Source organism: Thalassophryne amazonica, chromosome 7, assembly GCF_902500255.1.
Source record: "Thalassophryne amazonica chromosome 7, fThaAma1.1, whole genome shotgun sequence".
Classification (NCBI taxonomy): domain Eukaryota; kingdom Metazoa; phylum Chordata; class Actinopteri; order Batrachoidiformes; family Batrachoididae; genus Thalassophryne; species Thalassophryne amazonica.
This window is the reverse complement of record NC_047109.1, coordinates 105,715,170-105,731,397: the sequence shown is the minus strand read 5'-3', so window position 1 is coordinate 105,731,397 and position 16,228 is coordinate 105,715,170. Positions and strand designations below refer to the sequence as shown.

Sequence of the window (16,228 nt, the reverse complement as noted above, 5' to 3'; positions counted from 1 at the left end):
AAGGACTACATTGGATGGGACCAGTTTGGATTCCGGAAAGGGATGGGAACAAGAGAGGCAGTGGCCATCATGAGAATATTATCAGAACGTAACATCGAACACAACCGAGATGTTTATGTTTGTTTTGTCGACTATGAGAAGGCATTCGATCGGGTGGACTGGACGAAACTGATGGCCGTTTTGAAAGACTCGGGAGCAGATTGGAGGGAGATTGATCAAAGCCCTTAATATGGGACAGACGGCAACAGTGCGAACTGACCAGGGGATGGCTGGACCATGTATCATCGGAAGAGGAGTGTGACAGGGCTGCCTACTGTCTCCGCTGCTTTTTAACATCTTTGCAGAGACAATGATGAAGGAGGCAATGGAAGGATTGGAAGAAGGTTTTGGAGGAGGATGGAAAAGATACGCTGGAGAGAGCATGTGAGAAATGAAGAAGTACTGAGGAGAGGTGGAGAAAAGAGAAGCCTAAAAGTTACAATCTGGAAGAGGAAAGCGCAATGGATTGGCCACATCATGAGATCAGAAGGAATGTTAAGAACAGTGCTGGAGGGGAGGGGAGAGCAGATGGAAAGAGAGGGAGAGGAAGGAAGAGGTTGGCAATCCTGGACAACATACAGGCGACATACAGGGCGTGGCTATCACATCATAAAGGAGATGGCGATGGATCGAGAGAGATGGTGTGCGGTTGTGCATGCTGGACCTGCCCAAGAGCAGACCACCTAAGAAGAAGCAACAGATCACAAATTACATAGTTACAATTAGATCACGGTTTCTAGTCATGGACTGCACCATTTTTTTCAGACCAACTTAAAAGGAAAGAGATATAACTTTGCAAAAGTTGTGAAAAAATGTGGGGGGGGTCCTTCCCCAGAGCTCACCTCCAGAGCTCAGTGGTTTTCCAGCCAATCTGGCTCCACCTACACTTTGCTCAGTACGTCACAAATCGTTTCTGATATTCTGGCATGAGTCTTTCTGTGCTTTGACTCGGACGTGCGTCAAATGTGCACCAGGCTGCCTCTAACCGAGTGCAAAGCAGCAGAAGCTGCTTTTAATATGCTCCATTCAAAAGAATGCACAAAAGTTTTATTCCTTATGCTCACAATAACACACAGCTGTTTTGATTTCACTGCAGCTCTGTATCAAGACTGACAAATCTATATTTCACGCCATGATGTAAACTTCACAATTAATCCACAGTTTATATGCATCTTCAACCGTGGAAAGCTGTCTGTACAGATCAAATATGCTCTGTTACACCACTAATTCAACACTGCAGGGCGTATTCTATAATGTTCAGAACCAAAAACACAGTCAATGTCTGTGCTCCTGGGCATACTCAGCTTTTTATTATTTTTGTGTTATTGTCTACAAAAGGTAGCTGGGATGGACTTACTTATTCATCGATATTTTTGTTGTCAAAGCCCTACACCATTACCAGCACAAAGAATAATGGTTTGGGCATTGATCATAGGATTACCACAGACAAAGACCTCAAGATGTGTTTAAACCAACAACCTTCTGGTTATGAGCCAACAGTGATGCCACTGTACCACTACTGTAGACTTGCAACATGTCTCAAGATAACTCCTATGTTCATACTCACTCAACTTAAACAGGGTTACAATTACACTTTTTTTAAACTAAGCTTCTACATTGTTGAATCAACACTGATGCAATCGAGAAACAACTCCAATACCGGACAAACCTTTAACACCACTGATCCCTTGAGTGCAATACTCCAGTTATTGTCATGTGGTGTATGAGCCTTTGGTGTTAGTGCACTTATTTAAACTCACATAATCACACGTGGAGGGTTCTCCAGGTGGCAGGGACCCAGGACTAAGTACAGGTGAACTGGCTGGACTACAGAGCTCAGGAAAGGGGTTTGGGATGGCCGGAAGAGATGACGTCCTCAGCTGCTGCTCCTCCTCCTGCAACCTCCTGGAGAACAGAAACAGATCATGGCATAATAGGTTTTGTTTTAGTTTTTTGTTGTCTTCTTCTTCTTTCCTATTTCAGTGAGCATGGTGTGCTCTAGAAGGTTTTTCAGATTTCAATCATTTTGTTTCTGGCAGATACACAATTGAAAGGTCCAGTGGCCTCTTATCTGACAGCTCTCATGAACCCTTCCTGTGCACAGTTTCTCAGGTTACAGAGGTTTCTTTTGGAATCCTTCTTTTTTCTGTAATTGAGATAAAAGTGTTTACTTCTATTAAAGTCTTTAAGTTTCACCAGATGTTGCACATTATTGGTTATTGTTAAGCCTAACAGGTAAGTTGGGTTAGGATTACGCTTCAGCGAGGATACAGGGTGTCGCATTATGGACACTATAAAGCCGACTGAGGCATGCTGTGATTCTGGGCTCTATACAGTAAATAAAATGTGTTATGTTAATTTATGCCAGCTAATTAAGTCAAACATTATTAATTGACGCATCAGGTTTTGACCTGCAACAGCCTCTATCGGAACAGCTTTGAAATGGGTCTTGCTGTCACACGTCGAGCATGGGGGGGGGGGGGGGGGGATTGAACGTTAAAATGAATAAACCATCGCTGTACAGTAACTAACCCCATGCCTGTTTCTGTCTGATCTCCCCATAATGAGCAGTCTCCCAGCAAGTGGAAATCACAGACCTCCACAGCTCACTCCTTAATTATCTGAAATATCTATCACATATACATACTGAATGAAGCTATCATGCTTTAAAGCAGTTTTCAAATTTGGCATATGAAGGATAAGACTGGAAGAGGAAGGACGACAGCTGATCAGATTTTCAGGATTCAATCTTTTTTTTGTTTTTTCATTCTGTCAGGCCATTTTATGAAGCTGTAGCTTGACAGCTCACTCTCAAAATCACTGAAAAAAAAACCCTCAAACTCAGTAGGAATCTGTGACTTCAAAAGCGAATGAGCCTTTTTAATGTCATCCCATTTGAGCTTGAAAAACAGGGTTATTCAGAGATCAACCTCAAATAATAAAAACTTTACCGCCTCTCAATGTATTTGAGAGAGACAGACCATAAAACAGAATACTGATACTCTATCCTAAACAGAATACTGATACTCTATCCTCTTGTTCTTTCAAACACTCCACAATAGGACACCAGGATGACAAGGACAAACTTCTGTGATTGTCTTTTGTACATCCTATAAGTGTTCATGCAACCATATTTATGTGCACATTAGGGGGTGTGACAATTATCCGATTTTAAAGTAAAGGACACGACTACCCCGTCATGTTTTACTGCTACGTCCATGTCTTTAAATTCTCATAAAATTTTAAAGATCAGAACTATGCTCTCACAAGACTTGTGACAAGAGCTTTAACTTTTAAGGCATATAACAAAACAACATGTCCAACGGTACCCGTTTGTACTTTATATTCGGTTCACAATTTATTACCATCATGTTGGTTCGCAATGGGGAATATGTACTATACTCTGGATTAGGCAATGATGATGATGTAGAGTACAAACTCCCATATCAAAGACAAGGAAAAGATCTGTTGATTTGCAAATTGATTATATGTGTGTGTAGGCTCAACATACAAGATTTACATCTATTTCTTCACATTATGCTTATGGTCGCAAATGCTGGCTGGCTGTTATGTGTTGGAAGATTCTCTAAAACAAGATAAATGCTGATGGGAAAAGTTAACCAAACTAATCCAGCTTTCTATTCATTTGGGAACAACTGAGGAGTGCAATTGCCTAACAATTAAGTGTCTATACTGGGTCACTGTGTTATTGAAGCACCAGTGTAAGATGTTTGGTACAAATACCGGAAATCCCGTCCCTATTTTTTGAAAATATTAGCATTGTCAGGAAGGGCATCTAGCATAAAACCAACCAATCTCAGGCCATTTCTTGATGGCATCAGGAAAAATAAATTAATCTATGGTTTGTGCTCCCATCACGAAAAGTGACTCGTTTTCATGACAGGAGCACAAATTCATTTCGTGATGGAGCACGAAATTCGGGGTGACGCGGGGTGATCTGGAGAGGTTATAGGAAGGGAGAGGGTTAGGTTATGGTTCGGGGAAGGGGTAGGGTTAGAAATCATAAAATAAAAACACGTCACAAAAATGTGACTCATTTCATGATGAAAGCGCAGAAAAAAAAGCGCGAGACTGGGCTGTGTAAGTAAGTAAGTAAGTAAACTTTATTTATATAGCACTTTTCACAGACCAGGGTCACAAAGTGCTTCACATGATAAAATCAATAAATACAAAATAACACATACAAACATTTAAAAGAAAATCAAGCTAAAATGCAGTTTAAAAAAAGCAGGGAAGCTCATTCCAAAGGCGCGGCGCCATGGCTTTAAAAGATCTGTCCCCTCGAGTTTTAAAACAGGTACGGGGAACCATCAGCAGGTTCAGGTTGGAGGACCTCAGGCCCCTGGTGGACACATACGGTTGGATCAGTTCCTTTATGTATTCTGGAGCCTGCCCATGCAGAGCTCTAAATGTAAGCACCAGGATTTTATAATTTGTCCTAAACGAGACAGGGAGCCAATGCAGGGACTTGCGTATTGGGCTAATATGGGCTCTCCTGTGGGTGCAGGTCAGAAGCCGTGCAGCGTAGTTTTGCACAACCTGCAAACGAGCCAGTTCTTTCTTATTAAGACACGTGAACAGGCTGTTACAGTAATCCAGTCGCGAAGATATAAAAGCATGTACAATCATCTCTAACTCTTCAAAAGACACCATTTTTCGAAGTTTAGAGATATTCCGGATCTGGAAAAAACAATTCCTAACTAACTGTTTCGTACGACGTTCCAGAGACATCCCTTTATCCAAGATAATGCCAAGATTGCGCAGGCTGCCCTTAACTGAACTATTCAGTTCACCAAGGTGCAGCCTAATAGCAGGCACGGCACTCTCCGGAGCAACAATCAATGTTTCAGTCTTATCAGAGTTCAGCTGCAAGCTGTTTTCACTGAGCCATTCCTTAACTATGGTGAGACAATTGGTTAAAGAATTGAGTTTCTGGGTCTCAGTTGTTTTAAAGAAGCAGTACAGCTGCAGGTCATCAGCATAGAGATGATAGGATACGTCACAAAACTGCTGGATCAACTTGCCGCGAGGGATGATATACAAAATAAATAAAATAGGTCCCAGAACCGAGCCCTGCGGCACAGCCCACAAAAGGTCAGCAGACTCAGACATCACATTATCAACAGACACACTAAAGGTTCTACCAACCAGGTAGGAACTAAATCACTCTAATACAGGACCCAACATCCCCACCAGATCCTGTAGTCTCCTGATCAGGATGCCATGGTCAACTGTGTCAAATGCAAATGACAAATCCAACAAAACCAAGACAGTGCATTTGCCAGTGTCAGCGGCCATCATAATGTCACTCGACACTTTCAACAGAGCCATTTCAGTGGAGTGAAACTGACGGTACCCAGATTGAAAAGTGTCATAAATGTTGTTAGTCTGCAAAAAGAAAGTTAGTTGGGCACAGACCAATTTTTCCAGGACTTTAGCCAGGAAGTGGGTTTTTGATATTGGCCTGTTAGGGGCGTTTTTCTTGGTTTGGTTAGGGCCCGGTTCCACTCCAGCCTCGGTGAGCCTTTGTACCGTTCGTCATTGGTGTTGCCGGGGTGTGGTGCAGCGGAGACTTACCTCAGTCGGAGGGGTGGGCCGATCTGTTGCCGTTCGCCATTTCGGTAGTTCCACCCCTCCCGAGAGGCTGGGGTATGGTCGAGTTGGGGCACCGGACGTATTTCCGGTTCTCCGCTGCGCTTTGGGGTTGGAGCTGGGTTAGTTTTTTCCTGTTCCCTTCCCCGGCTTAATGTTTTGAGACGTTTGCCAAGGTTGAGCCACCGAGGGGCTCTGGGGGGGATCTGGGGTCTTTCGGGGTGCCGGGGAGGGTAACAGGGTTTACGGTCGTTTTATATCCCCCCGGGGTTGTTTTTGGTAGTCCTCCTGGGGTTGAGTTTTGATTTTGTTCTGTTTCCTTCCGGGTTCCACCTCCAGGGTTGATGGGACGGTCCTCTAGGGGGGAATTGGCTTGGGGCCGACTAGCCAAGTGTGGCCGGGTCTGGGGTTCCGGGGTTGTGGGGAGGGTACCTCCTGGGGTTGATGGTACGGTCCTCTGGGGGGCGCCGTTTGCTCCATGTACACCTGGGGACCTTTGTGGGATTCTGGTTCTGGCTGTTCCTCCTGGAACTGGTGGTAAAGGCCTTCTGGGGGGGGGGGTTGGGCTCTGCAGGTCATTCTGGGGGGGTTGTTTGTTGTTTTTCTTTTGTGCATTTATGTTTGTATTGTGTTTGTGGGGCTATGTTGGGTTTTTGCGTTTGGGAGTTTTTCTTTTCTTCCCGGGGTTTGATGGGACGGTCCCCTGGGGAGGTTTTGGGTGGGTTTTGTGTTTTTTCCTGTGTGTTGGATGGTACTGGGGAATGTTTTGGGGCTTTTGTTGATGCCAGCCGGCCTTCCAGCTGCGGTGCCCTGTCCTGCTGTCTGTGGTGGACCTTAGGAGCGTGGTGCTGTCTGCTTCCTGACGAGGACCCCAGAGGGAGGTGCTGTTCTCGGGCCTGGTCTGTTCGGTCGCCGGGAGGCTTCCCGTTAAAGGGGGGGTACTGTTGTGTGTTGGGGGGTGTGGCTGGACATTTTGGTGTTCTTTTCTTTTCTTTGCTCTCCAGGTGGCATGAGAACTGATTTGTCTGTGGAGAAGGTGCTGGCTGAAGAGTCTTTCACCCTCATCAACATCATGTGTAGCACCTGTGACTGGTGCTCACATGCAACCTTAAAGACTTTCAGCTGAAGTAGATAATTGGATGGCGTTCTGCATTTAAGTCATGTGTGATTCAAGTAGAACTGCCGGGAACTCGACCTTGTGATGTTCGTTTGTGAGACGCTGAGGACCGTGCCTGGGTTTGACACATCGAGCTTGTGAAGCAAGGAAGGGTGAGGGACACATGCTGTCAGCACACATCAAAGGTGATTAAGTGTTTGACTAATTGTTGATAGTAACTTGGTATTTTGTTACGCAGCAAATTTGAATTGTGATGAGGATTGTGCAGCTCGCCTCTCACTGCTGTGGCATGCGGACAAGTGGTCCTCCACCTGTTGTGAGAAGCTGCTTATTTGCATAAAGCTTAAAATACAGACCTGTATGTGTTGCTGATAGTGTGTGTCTTTTGAAGGATATTAGTTGTAACTGCTAAATTACCTCACCTCTTCTATGCTTCGCAGAGAGTCGGTTTGTCGTGTCCACCTGGGGGGTGTTTGTTGGGCTTCGATCCTTTTGGGCGCTGGAGAGCGTGCCAGCCTTCACTCCACCAGAAGGACGCTATTTCTGTTTTTACACTTTTTATGCACCAGTGGGTGAAATAAATATATTGTTTTTGGAACCGCTTTTCTGGTTATTTGTAGCGCTGGGTTCCGTCTGACGCAGGTCCGCTCCTCAACCCGCGTCGACACATAACACCTTTGGCCCAAACAGTGTAGAACCACCTATTTAATAATACCCACATCCCACATAATCTGGGGCCTGTACTACGAAGCGGGGTTAACTTACTCAGCTGTAACCCAGGGTCAACCTCTTAAACCGGGGTTGACAAAACCTGGTTTTCTCAAGTGGTGTTAATCGGTACCACGACGCTTAATAAGATGTTGATTTGTTGAACCTGTGTTAACCTAAGTGGAGTATGTGCGCGTTCACATAAAAAGGGGCGGGTTGCAGCGTACGTCACCATTTTTCAATGATGGCGCGGTCACCTTACTTTACCGGAGAAGAATGCACGATTATTATGCGGAGCTATGAGGAATTTAAATTAACGTTAAGGGGGAAATCGAACACATCGTCTGCCAATAAAGCAAGACAGGCTTGTTGGCAACGTATTGCTGATCGGGTAAATGCGTAAGAACAATTCAATTGTTCTCCAAATCTGTTACAGATGATTAACCTGTGGAATGTCTAATATGTGTAAAAAAATGACCCTCTTTCATTAATTATAGCCAGATGCAACATGATTCAGAGGTGGGCATAGGCCTACTAATAAATGTTAGGTTAATTTAATGTTTCCTAAATAGGCTACCTTGACTGTATGATTGCTGTTCTTAATCCTGTCAATATGTCAGATGCAATAGCAGTGCCGAACGCACCTGGCAGCAGGTGAAGATGAAATATAAAAACATCCTTCAGAATGGTAGGTTTATATTCATAGCTTGATAAGCCCCACTTCGCCTAATTAATGGACATGCATTAGACCTATTTTGATATTAGTAATTACCCGCGATTGCATAAAACCCTTCTTTGATTTGTATTGCGGATAAATCAATCAATCAATCAATCAATTTTTTTATATAGCGCCAAATCACAACAAACAGTTGCCCCAAGGCGCTTTATATTGTAAGGCAAGGCCATACAATAATTATGTAAAACCCCAACGGTCAAAACGACCCCCTGTGAGCAAGCACTTGGCTACAGTGGGAAGGAAAAACTCCCTTTTAACAGGAAGAAACCTCCAGCAGAACCAGGCTCAGGGAGGGGCAGTCTTCTGCTGGGACTGGTTGGGGCTGAGGGAGAGAACCAGGAAAAAGACATGCTGTGGAGGGGAGCAGAGATCGATCACTAATGATTAAATGCAGAGTGGTGTATACAGAGCAAAAAGAGAAAGAAACAGTGCATCATGGGAACCCCCCAGCAGTTTACGTCTATAGCAGCATAACTAAGGGATGGTTCAGGGTCACCTGATCCAGCCCTAACTATAAGCTTTAGCAAAAAGGAAAGTTTTAAGCCTAATCTTAAAAGTAGAGAGGGTGTCTGTCTCCCTGATCTGAATTGGGAGCTGGTTCCACAGGAGAGGAGCCTGAAAGCTGAAGGCTCTGCCTCCCATTCTACTCTTACAAACCCTAGGAACTACAAGTAAGCCTGCAGTCTGAGAGCGAAGCGCTCTATTGGGGTGATATGGTACTGCGAGGTCCCTAAGATAAGATGGGACCTGATTATTCAAAACCTTATAAGTAAGAAGAAGAATTTTAAATTCTATTCTAGAATTAACAGGAAGCCAATGAAGAGAGGCCAATATGGGTGAGATATGCTCTCTCCTTCTAGTCCCCGTCAGTACTCTAGCTGCAGCATTTTGAATTAACTGAAGGCTTTTTAGGGAACTTTTAGGACAACCTGATAATAATGAATTACAATAGTCCAGCCTAGAGGAAATAAATGCATGAATTAGTTTTTCAGCATCACTCTGAGACAAGACCTTTCTGATTTTAGAGATATTGCGTAAATGCAAAAAAGCAGTCCTACATATTTGTTTAATATGCGCTTTGAATGACATATCCTGATCAAAAATGACTCCAAGATTTCTCACAGTATTACTAGAGGTCAGGGTAATGCCATCCAGAGTAAGGATCTGGTTAGACACCATGTTTCTAAGATTTGTGGGGCCAAGTACAATAACTTCAGTTTTATCTGAGTTTAAAAACAGGAAATTAGAGGTCATCCATGTCTTTATGTCTGTAAGACAATCCTGCAGTTTAGCTAATTGGTGTGTGTCCTCTGGCTTCATGGATAGATAAAGCTGGGTATCATCTGCGTAACAATGAAAATTTAAGCAATACCGTCTAATAATACTGCCTAAGGGAAGCATGTATAAAGTGAATAAAATTGGTCCTAGCACAGAACCTTGTGGAACTCCATAATTAACTTTAGTCTGTGAAGAAGATTCCCCATTTACATGAAAAAATTGTAATCTATTAGACAAATATGATTCAAACCACCGCAGCGCAGTGCCTTTAATACCTATGGCATGGCCAGGGAAAACGACAAATGCATCCAACAGTTTAGATAGAGCAAGTACTACCTTGCGAATCTCAGATGTTCAGCATCACCGATGGAATACATAAACTGTCCACTGGCAAAATAGGCACAAGGCACATTATCTGCTCGATCGTCGGGGCATTGCTACACTGTAAAAAATGACTTGTTTTTACAGGAAAACACTGGCAGCTGTGGTTACCAGGGAATTCCTGTAAAACATACAGCAGCACAGTAGATAACATTACAGACATAATATGTATATGGATTTACAGTGAATAAACCACGGCTGACTCACATTAAAGGAACTGTTAAATCTACAAACAAGAGCTCTCTTTTTGTACATTTAACTGCTGTATTTTTTACAGGAATTCCCCTGACCACAGCTGCCAATGTTTTCCTGTAAAAACAACAGTCTTTTTTTTTTTACAGTGTACGATGGGTGATGTGACAGACTTCTGGCCCGATCAGCTGACAAAGATGACGAATTCCCTCAGCTGAGAATCAATATCTTTCATAGAGAATATCGTCTCGGTATGTCAGCAGATTCTGGCGGTCTTTAAAAACCCTCTCCCTGCGAAGACAGCCCCTCACAATTTGTGCCCCAATATCAAACGGATCATCCAGGTAGGCCGGCATTGTCTTCAGAGTGATTGAAGGTGGATGGACGGGAGTGGTTAAGCGAAAACCTCAAGCTACTCCTGGAACATAACCTGCTCGGCGTAAGTTGCCATGGCAGCATGCCTCGGTGGAAACCTATCCACCTTTCGTCATACGGGTTAGCCGGGAAGTTACTCCACACGTCATCAACTTACTCCCGAAGTTACCCTGATAAGCCACCAACCCCGCTTCGTAGTACAGGCCCCTGGTCTTCAGTTCAAACCATATGGAGTCTCCTTTATTTGTTGACGCTGATATTACCCTCGCTCTATGAGACTGTATTAAGAGGTTAGTGTAATTGGTCTTGGTGAAGCTCACAAAAGACATTTCCTGTGTATCATGTGACTGACGTTGGTAACCAAAGGCCTTCATTGGAGATCTGAATGTTATGTCAATATAAACATGATGGCCAATGGCCTGCAGTTACGTTACTGTGGCTGAAACAAGCTTTTCCTAATCTGCACATATAAAGTACAAGAATAACAATACATGCGTATCACAGTTTCAGTTTTCTCAAAGGACATGTTGCTGTGCAAAGTTTTCACCTAAGAGTTCAATACAAAGAAAATTGCAACTACACTGGAGTGCTGAAGCAAGTGAGCCACATTATTTGAATTTTTATCACATATATATTTAGTCTAGGAGTGCAGCTTCCTCTTCGTGGTTATCCAATAAACATCAACAAGTATTCTGTGATTTTCATTTAAACATATTTATCCAATCAAGCATAAGAATTCCTCAGAGATCTGCAAATATCAAGGATTCTGTACTGTCAAGCTAACCATGTACCCACGTCTCAGTGGTCATAATGATCTAAATTAATAATCAATAGAATAAATACCTTTTAAACAGAACGAGAACACAACATAAACAATTAACCAATAAAAAAGTGAACAGTGTCACTATCATGACCAACAGTATTGCAGCAAACCCCACCGAGTATAATCTGAGGTTGCCAACAGGTGCCCAACCTTAAGATGGCGTTGTGATAGACAACTCATGGAAAATTTTGGTTAATCGTTCATCACAGAAAATTTGCCCTACTGCATATAGGAAAAAATCAACTCAGAACACATTGCTTCATCAACTTTTTTAAGACCAATTTCCAGTCTGATTGTTTACTATGCTTGACGTGCTAGCTTTATTTTGGAACTTTTCATGACTGTCCAACTGATCTCCTTACCCTCAGCTTGTATACAGCTATATGTTTTGTTTTGTTTTTGTCACAAAATGGTAACATACCTAAAATTAGAAAGACTTGTTTACTGTAGTATAAATATATTTATGCTCAACAATCTAAACACATTCAGTGCCTGTCCTTAGATGCAGTTTGGTAGATTAAGATGCATTCTGAGGTTTTGCAGTTCTTTTTCCCCACTTATGCAAAGGAGGACCCCCACCCAAAAGTATGTTCTCTCTTTTTAGACTTGAGGTTTCAAACTGCCAAGTGACAATCATGAGAAGACAACCCAGATTTAGAGAGTATATTACACACAATAACTATTTTGGGATGAACTGTTTCAGCACCAGATTGTTTTCACATTTGTCAAATTAACTTCAAATAGACCATTGTTACATTCGAAATGTGCATGCCCAGTGGTGCATAAACCTCATTTTGTAAATCAGGATGAAACTTTTGAACAGTTAAAAAAAAATGTCATTCAGATCAAAGGCCGACAGCCCCTCCGATACAGAAAATGTTTATAAGAAGTTCAGGAGGTGTCTGCTGAAAGAGCCACAGAGACCCCAAGACCACCGAGTGCAGAGACAAAGTCCGAGCGGGGAGGTTAACTCAGCTGCTGACAGTGCACCTTTTACTGTCTCTAATCGCCTGAAAAATATTGAGTTGGTGTTTTAACGACTACAGCAGTATGTTTGAATGTTTTGGACGAATAAACGGAACGTTGCGTTTTTTATAGCGCCCTACAATATGCCCAAGAACGCTCCGTGATGGAAAACTCTGCCATTTGTCCAACTTTTGTAATGCAAATTTTATTCAGTTTTTGTTTTATAAAACACACAAGTATATAAAACACAGAAGTATATATGCCACACCGACCGTTTTAAATCTACTTTACAGTTAGCCAGTAGGTAAAAGCAGACCATGTACAATCATACTGATGCATTTTACATAGGAGGCTGTATGTCACTTTCTCATAAGACGCCAGTTTATCCATAGTTGTCAGCCATTCATCATAAGGAGGAGGGTTCTTTTCATCCAGTGTCTTAACAGAATCCTTTTTGCTGTAGTCAGAGCCAGAACAAGCCACCTCTTATCAAAAACTGTGAGTCTGGGAGTTCTATTGTGGAACCTAAAACTGCAAGTCTGGCAGTGATATTAAACCTTCTTTTCAATACTTCGAAAATGACTTCCATAATGTTCTTCCACCAATCTTGAAGAGCAGGGCAGGTCCAGAGAATATGTAGGATAGATGCTCCCTCCTCATCACATCTCCAGCATGTATCTTTAGGAATCAAGTTCCATTTATGAAGTTGCTGAGGGGTTCTATGCCACCTATGAATGATTTTCAACTGAATAAACTTGTTACTCATTTCTTTATACATTGTGTTTAAATTTTGTAAACATGAGTGCCAGTCATTTTCAGATATGTCCAAGGCCAAGTCTTCAGTCCAGTGTTTGTAACCTTTGATAATGGGTCACCCGTTTGAATAAGTAACATTTTGTATATGTTAGAGGTAATACCTTTGCCACTGGTCAACTTACAAAGCAAGATTTCCACAGAGCTGCCCGAAGGATAGCTGAGAGGGCTTCCCAACCATTTGGTCAATGAACTACGTAATTGGACATATCTCCAAAATTGATTGCGTGGCAAGTTATACCTATCAACAACCTCATCAAAGCTCAGATAGTTTTTGGTCTTGGCATCAAACAAATGGAATACAAAGGAGATTCCCACTTCATGCCACTGTGGCCAGTTAACTAATTTTCCCCCAATAAGATTTTTTTTATTATTCCATAAAGGAGCTAGTGGTGACTTAAGAAAATCCCAGCGACCCGCTCTATGTAATTTAATCCAAATTGATTTGGCTGCTGTAATAATGGGATGATCCCTGTGCATTCCTGTTTTGACACCAAATAAAGTCACCCATGGAGATTCACCTCCATTCACATCAGACTCCAGCTGAAGCCAGGGAGGTTTATCGGAGGAATTAAAAGTGGGTAACCAAACTCTAAGTTGTTTTACACATAAAGCCCAATAATACCATTTAAAATTAGGTAAGGAAAAACCACCTTTGTCAATACTCGCTTGTAACTTTTTTAAACTCAAACGGTGATGTGATTTTCCCCATAGAAAATCCAATATTAAAGCATCTAGCTCTTTAAAAAAAGGAGTCTTGAATATACAAAGGAATATTACTGAGGAGATAAAAAAATAACTGGTGCTGTCATCATTTTAATAGAGTTAATTTTTATTTTAATTTTTATTTTAATGAGGGTTAGGGTGTTTTTGTTGTTTGCTTCGGCTTGTAAATATATAGTATTTTGTATGTAAGTAGGTATGTGTAGGTGTATATTTATGTTTGTGTATATATATGTGTATATATGTATATGTGTATATATGTGTATGTTGATGTGTATATGTATGTGTGTGTATATATATGTATATATATATATATTGATATCGGTTTAGGTGTGTAGGAATTTATGTGTATATGTGGCAAAGGGTATTACTGGTTGTGGGGAAGAAGGGGTAGGGATAAATAAGCTGATGCTTCACCCTACCCCTTTTCGGACATGTTGGGTACACAGTAGGAACTTTTTTGTTGTTGTCTTTACTGATCTATCTTGTAATTGTTGTTGTATCAAATGTTCGAAATAAACAGTTTTCATTTTTTCATTTTCATTCATACCCACAAAGACAAGTGAATTTTAGACCATCTACCAAAGTAATTTCTTATTTTCCCAATCAAGGGACCAGTATTCATTTTAACCATATTATTATAATCAGAAGTGATCTGTTTACCCAAATATTTAATACTTTTGGGAGACCAACAGAATCTCCATTTTTTAAATAGAGAGGAGGGTCCGTGTCCAGACATGGGCATAGCTTCAGACTTATCCCAATTTACTTTGTATCCAGACAGTAATGTAAAATCCTCAATACAATCTAATAAAATGGGAACAGATTCTTCAGGTTTAGTTAGAAGGACCAGCATATCATCTGCATACAAAAGAAGCTTATAATGACTGCTCCCTACATTAATACCATGAATGGCTGTATGACTACGAATTTTTTTAGCCAGAGGTTCAATTGCAATCACAAACAAGCCAAGGCTCAGCGGACAGCCTTGTCTCATGACCTTTGCAACTGAAATAGACTAGATATGAGTCCGTTAGTTAAGACACAAGCAGAGGGCTTGTCATATAAAGTTTTTATCCATGTAATGAAACTGCTCCCAAAGCCAAATTTCCCCAGCATCTTAAAAAGGAATTCTCATTCCACGCAATCAAATGCTTTAGCAGCATCCAATGATAGAGCAATAGTCGGTTGTATCGAGTCATATACATGATATTGTAAATTAACTAGTCTCCTAATGTTATCTGAGCCATATCTGTTAGGAATAAATCCAGACTGATCTATATGTATTAAACTACCAATAACTTTTTTTAACCGAATAGTGAGTACTTTTGCTAGGATTTTTTTGATCACAATTGAGTAAAGAAATTGGTCGATATCCATCAGGATCTAAAGCATCTTTACCTTTCTTGTGGATTAGTGTTGTGGTAGTGAACCATTTTGAAAAGCTTCATTATAAATATCTAATCAATCAATCAATTTTTTTTATATAGCGCCAAATCACAACAAACAGTTGCCCCAAGGCGCTTTATATTGTAAGGCAAGGCCATACAATAATTATGTAAAACCCCAACGGTCAAAACGACCCCCTGTGAGCAAGCACTTGGCTACAGTGGGAAGGAAAAACTCCCTTTTAACAGGAAGAAACCTCCAGCAGAACCAGGCTCAGGGAGGGGCAGTCTTCTGCTGGGACTGGTTGGGGCTGAGGGAGAGAACCAGGAAAAAGACATGCTGTGGAGGGGAGCAGAGATCGATCACTAATGATTAAATGCAGAGTGGTGCATACAGAGCAAAAAGAGAAAGAAACAGTGCATCATGGGAACCCCCCAGCAGTCTACGTCTATAGCAGCATAACTAAGGGATGGTTCAGGGTCACCTGATCCAGCCCTAACTATAAGCTTTAGCAAAAAGGAAAGTTTTAAGCCTAATCTTAAAAGTAGAGAGGGTATCTGTCTCCCTGATCTGAATTGGGAGCTGGTTCCACAGGAGAGGAGCCTGAAAGCTGAAGGCTCTGCCTCCCATTCTACTCTTACAAACCCTAGGAACTACAAGTAAGCCTGCAGTCTGAGAGCGAAGCACTCTATTGGGGTGATAACAGAGGGCTTAAAATATCTTCAAATGATTTGTAGAAGTCCAAAGGGATACCCTCTAAACCTGGTGCCTTGTTCAGTGGCATGCTTTTAATGGCCCGAGAGATCTCCTGTGTAATTAAAGGAGCCTCTAAAAATTCTCTATCCTGTTCTGTAAGTTGAGGGAGGTTGAGATCTGCAAAAAAAAATTCTAATTTTTGATCATCTAATTTACCTTGGGAAGAATATAGATTATTATAAAAAGTTCTGAATCTATCATTTATCTGTTGAGATGAAGTTGTAACAGTGCCATCTAATTGTCTAACTCCTGGAATGTGGTTCATACTGTTAAGCTGTTTGAGGCGGTAAGCTAGGAGGCGGCCTGGCTTTTCACCCAT

The 16,228-nt window shown here is 41.8% G+C and overlaps 1 protein-coding gene across 4 annotated transcripts in view; it reads right to left on the bottom strand.

Annotated features, from left to right (window-relative positions):
* grb10b (growth factor receptor-bound protein 10b) overlaps positions 1 to 16,228 on the bottom strand; it is a 222,973-nt gene that overhangs the window by 148,395 nt on the left and 58,350 nt on the right. For all 4 annotated transcript variants that reach the window (XM_034175270.1, XM_034175273.1, XM_034175272.1 and 1 more), the window contains exon 5: positions 1,800 to 1,944. In XM_034175270.1, coding sequence (XP_034031161.1) covers positions 1,800 to 1,944 — 145 coding nt within the window. The remainder of the gene's footprint in view (positions 1 to 1,799; positions 1,945 to 16,228) is intronic.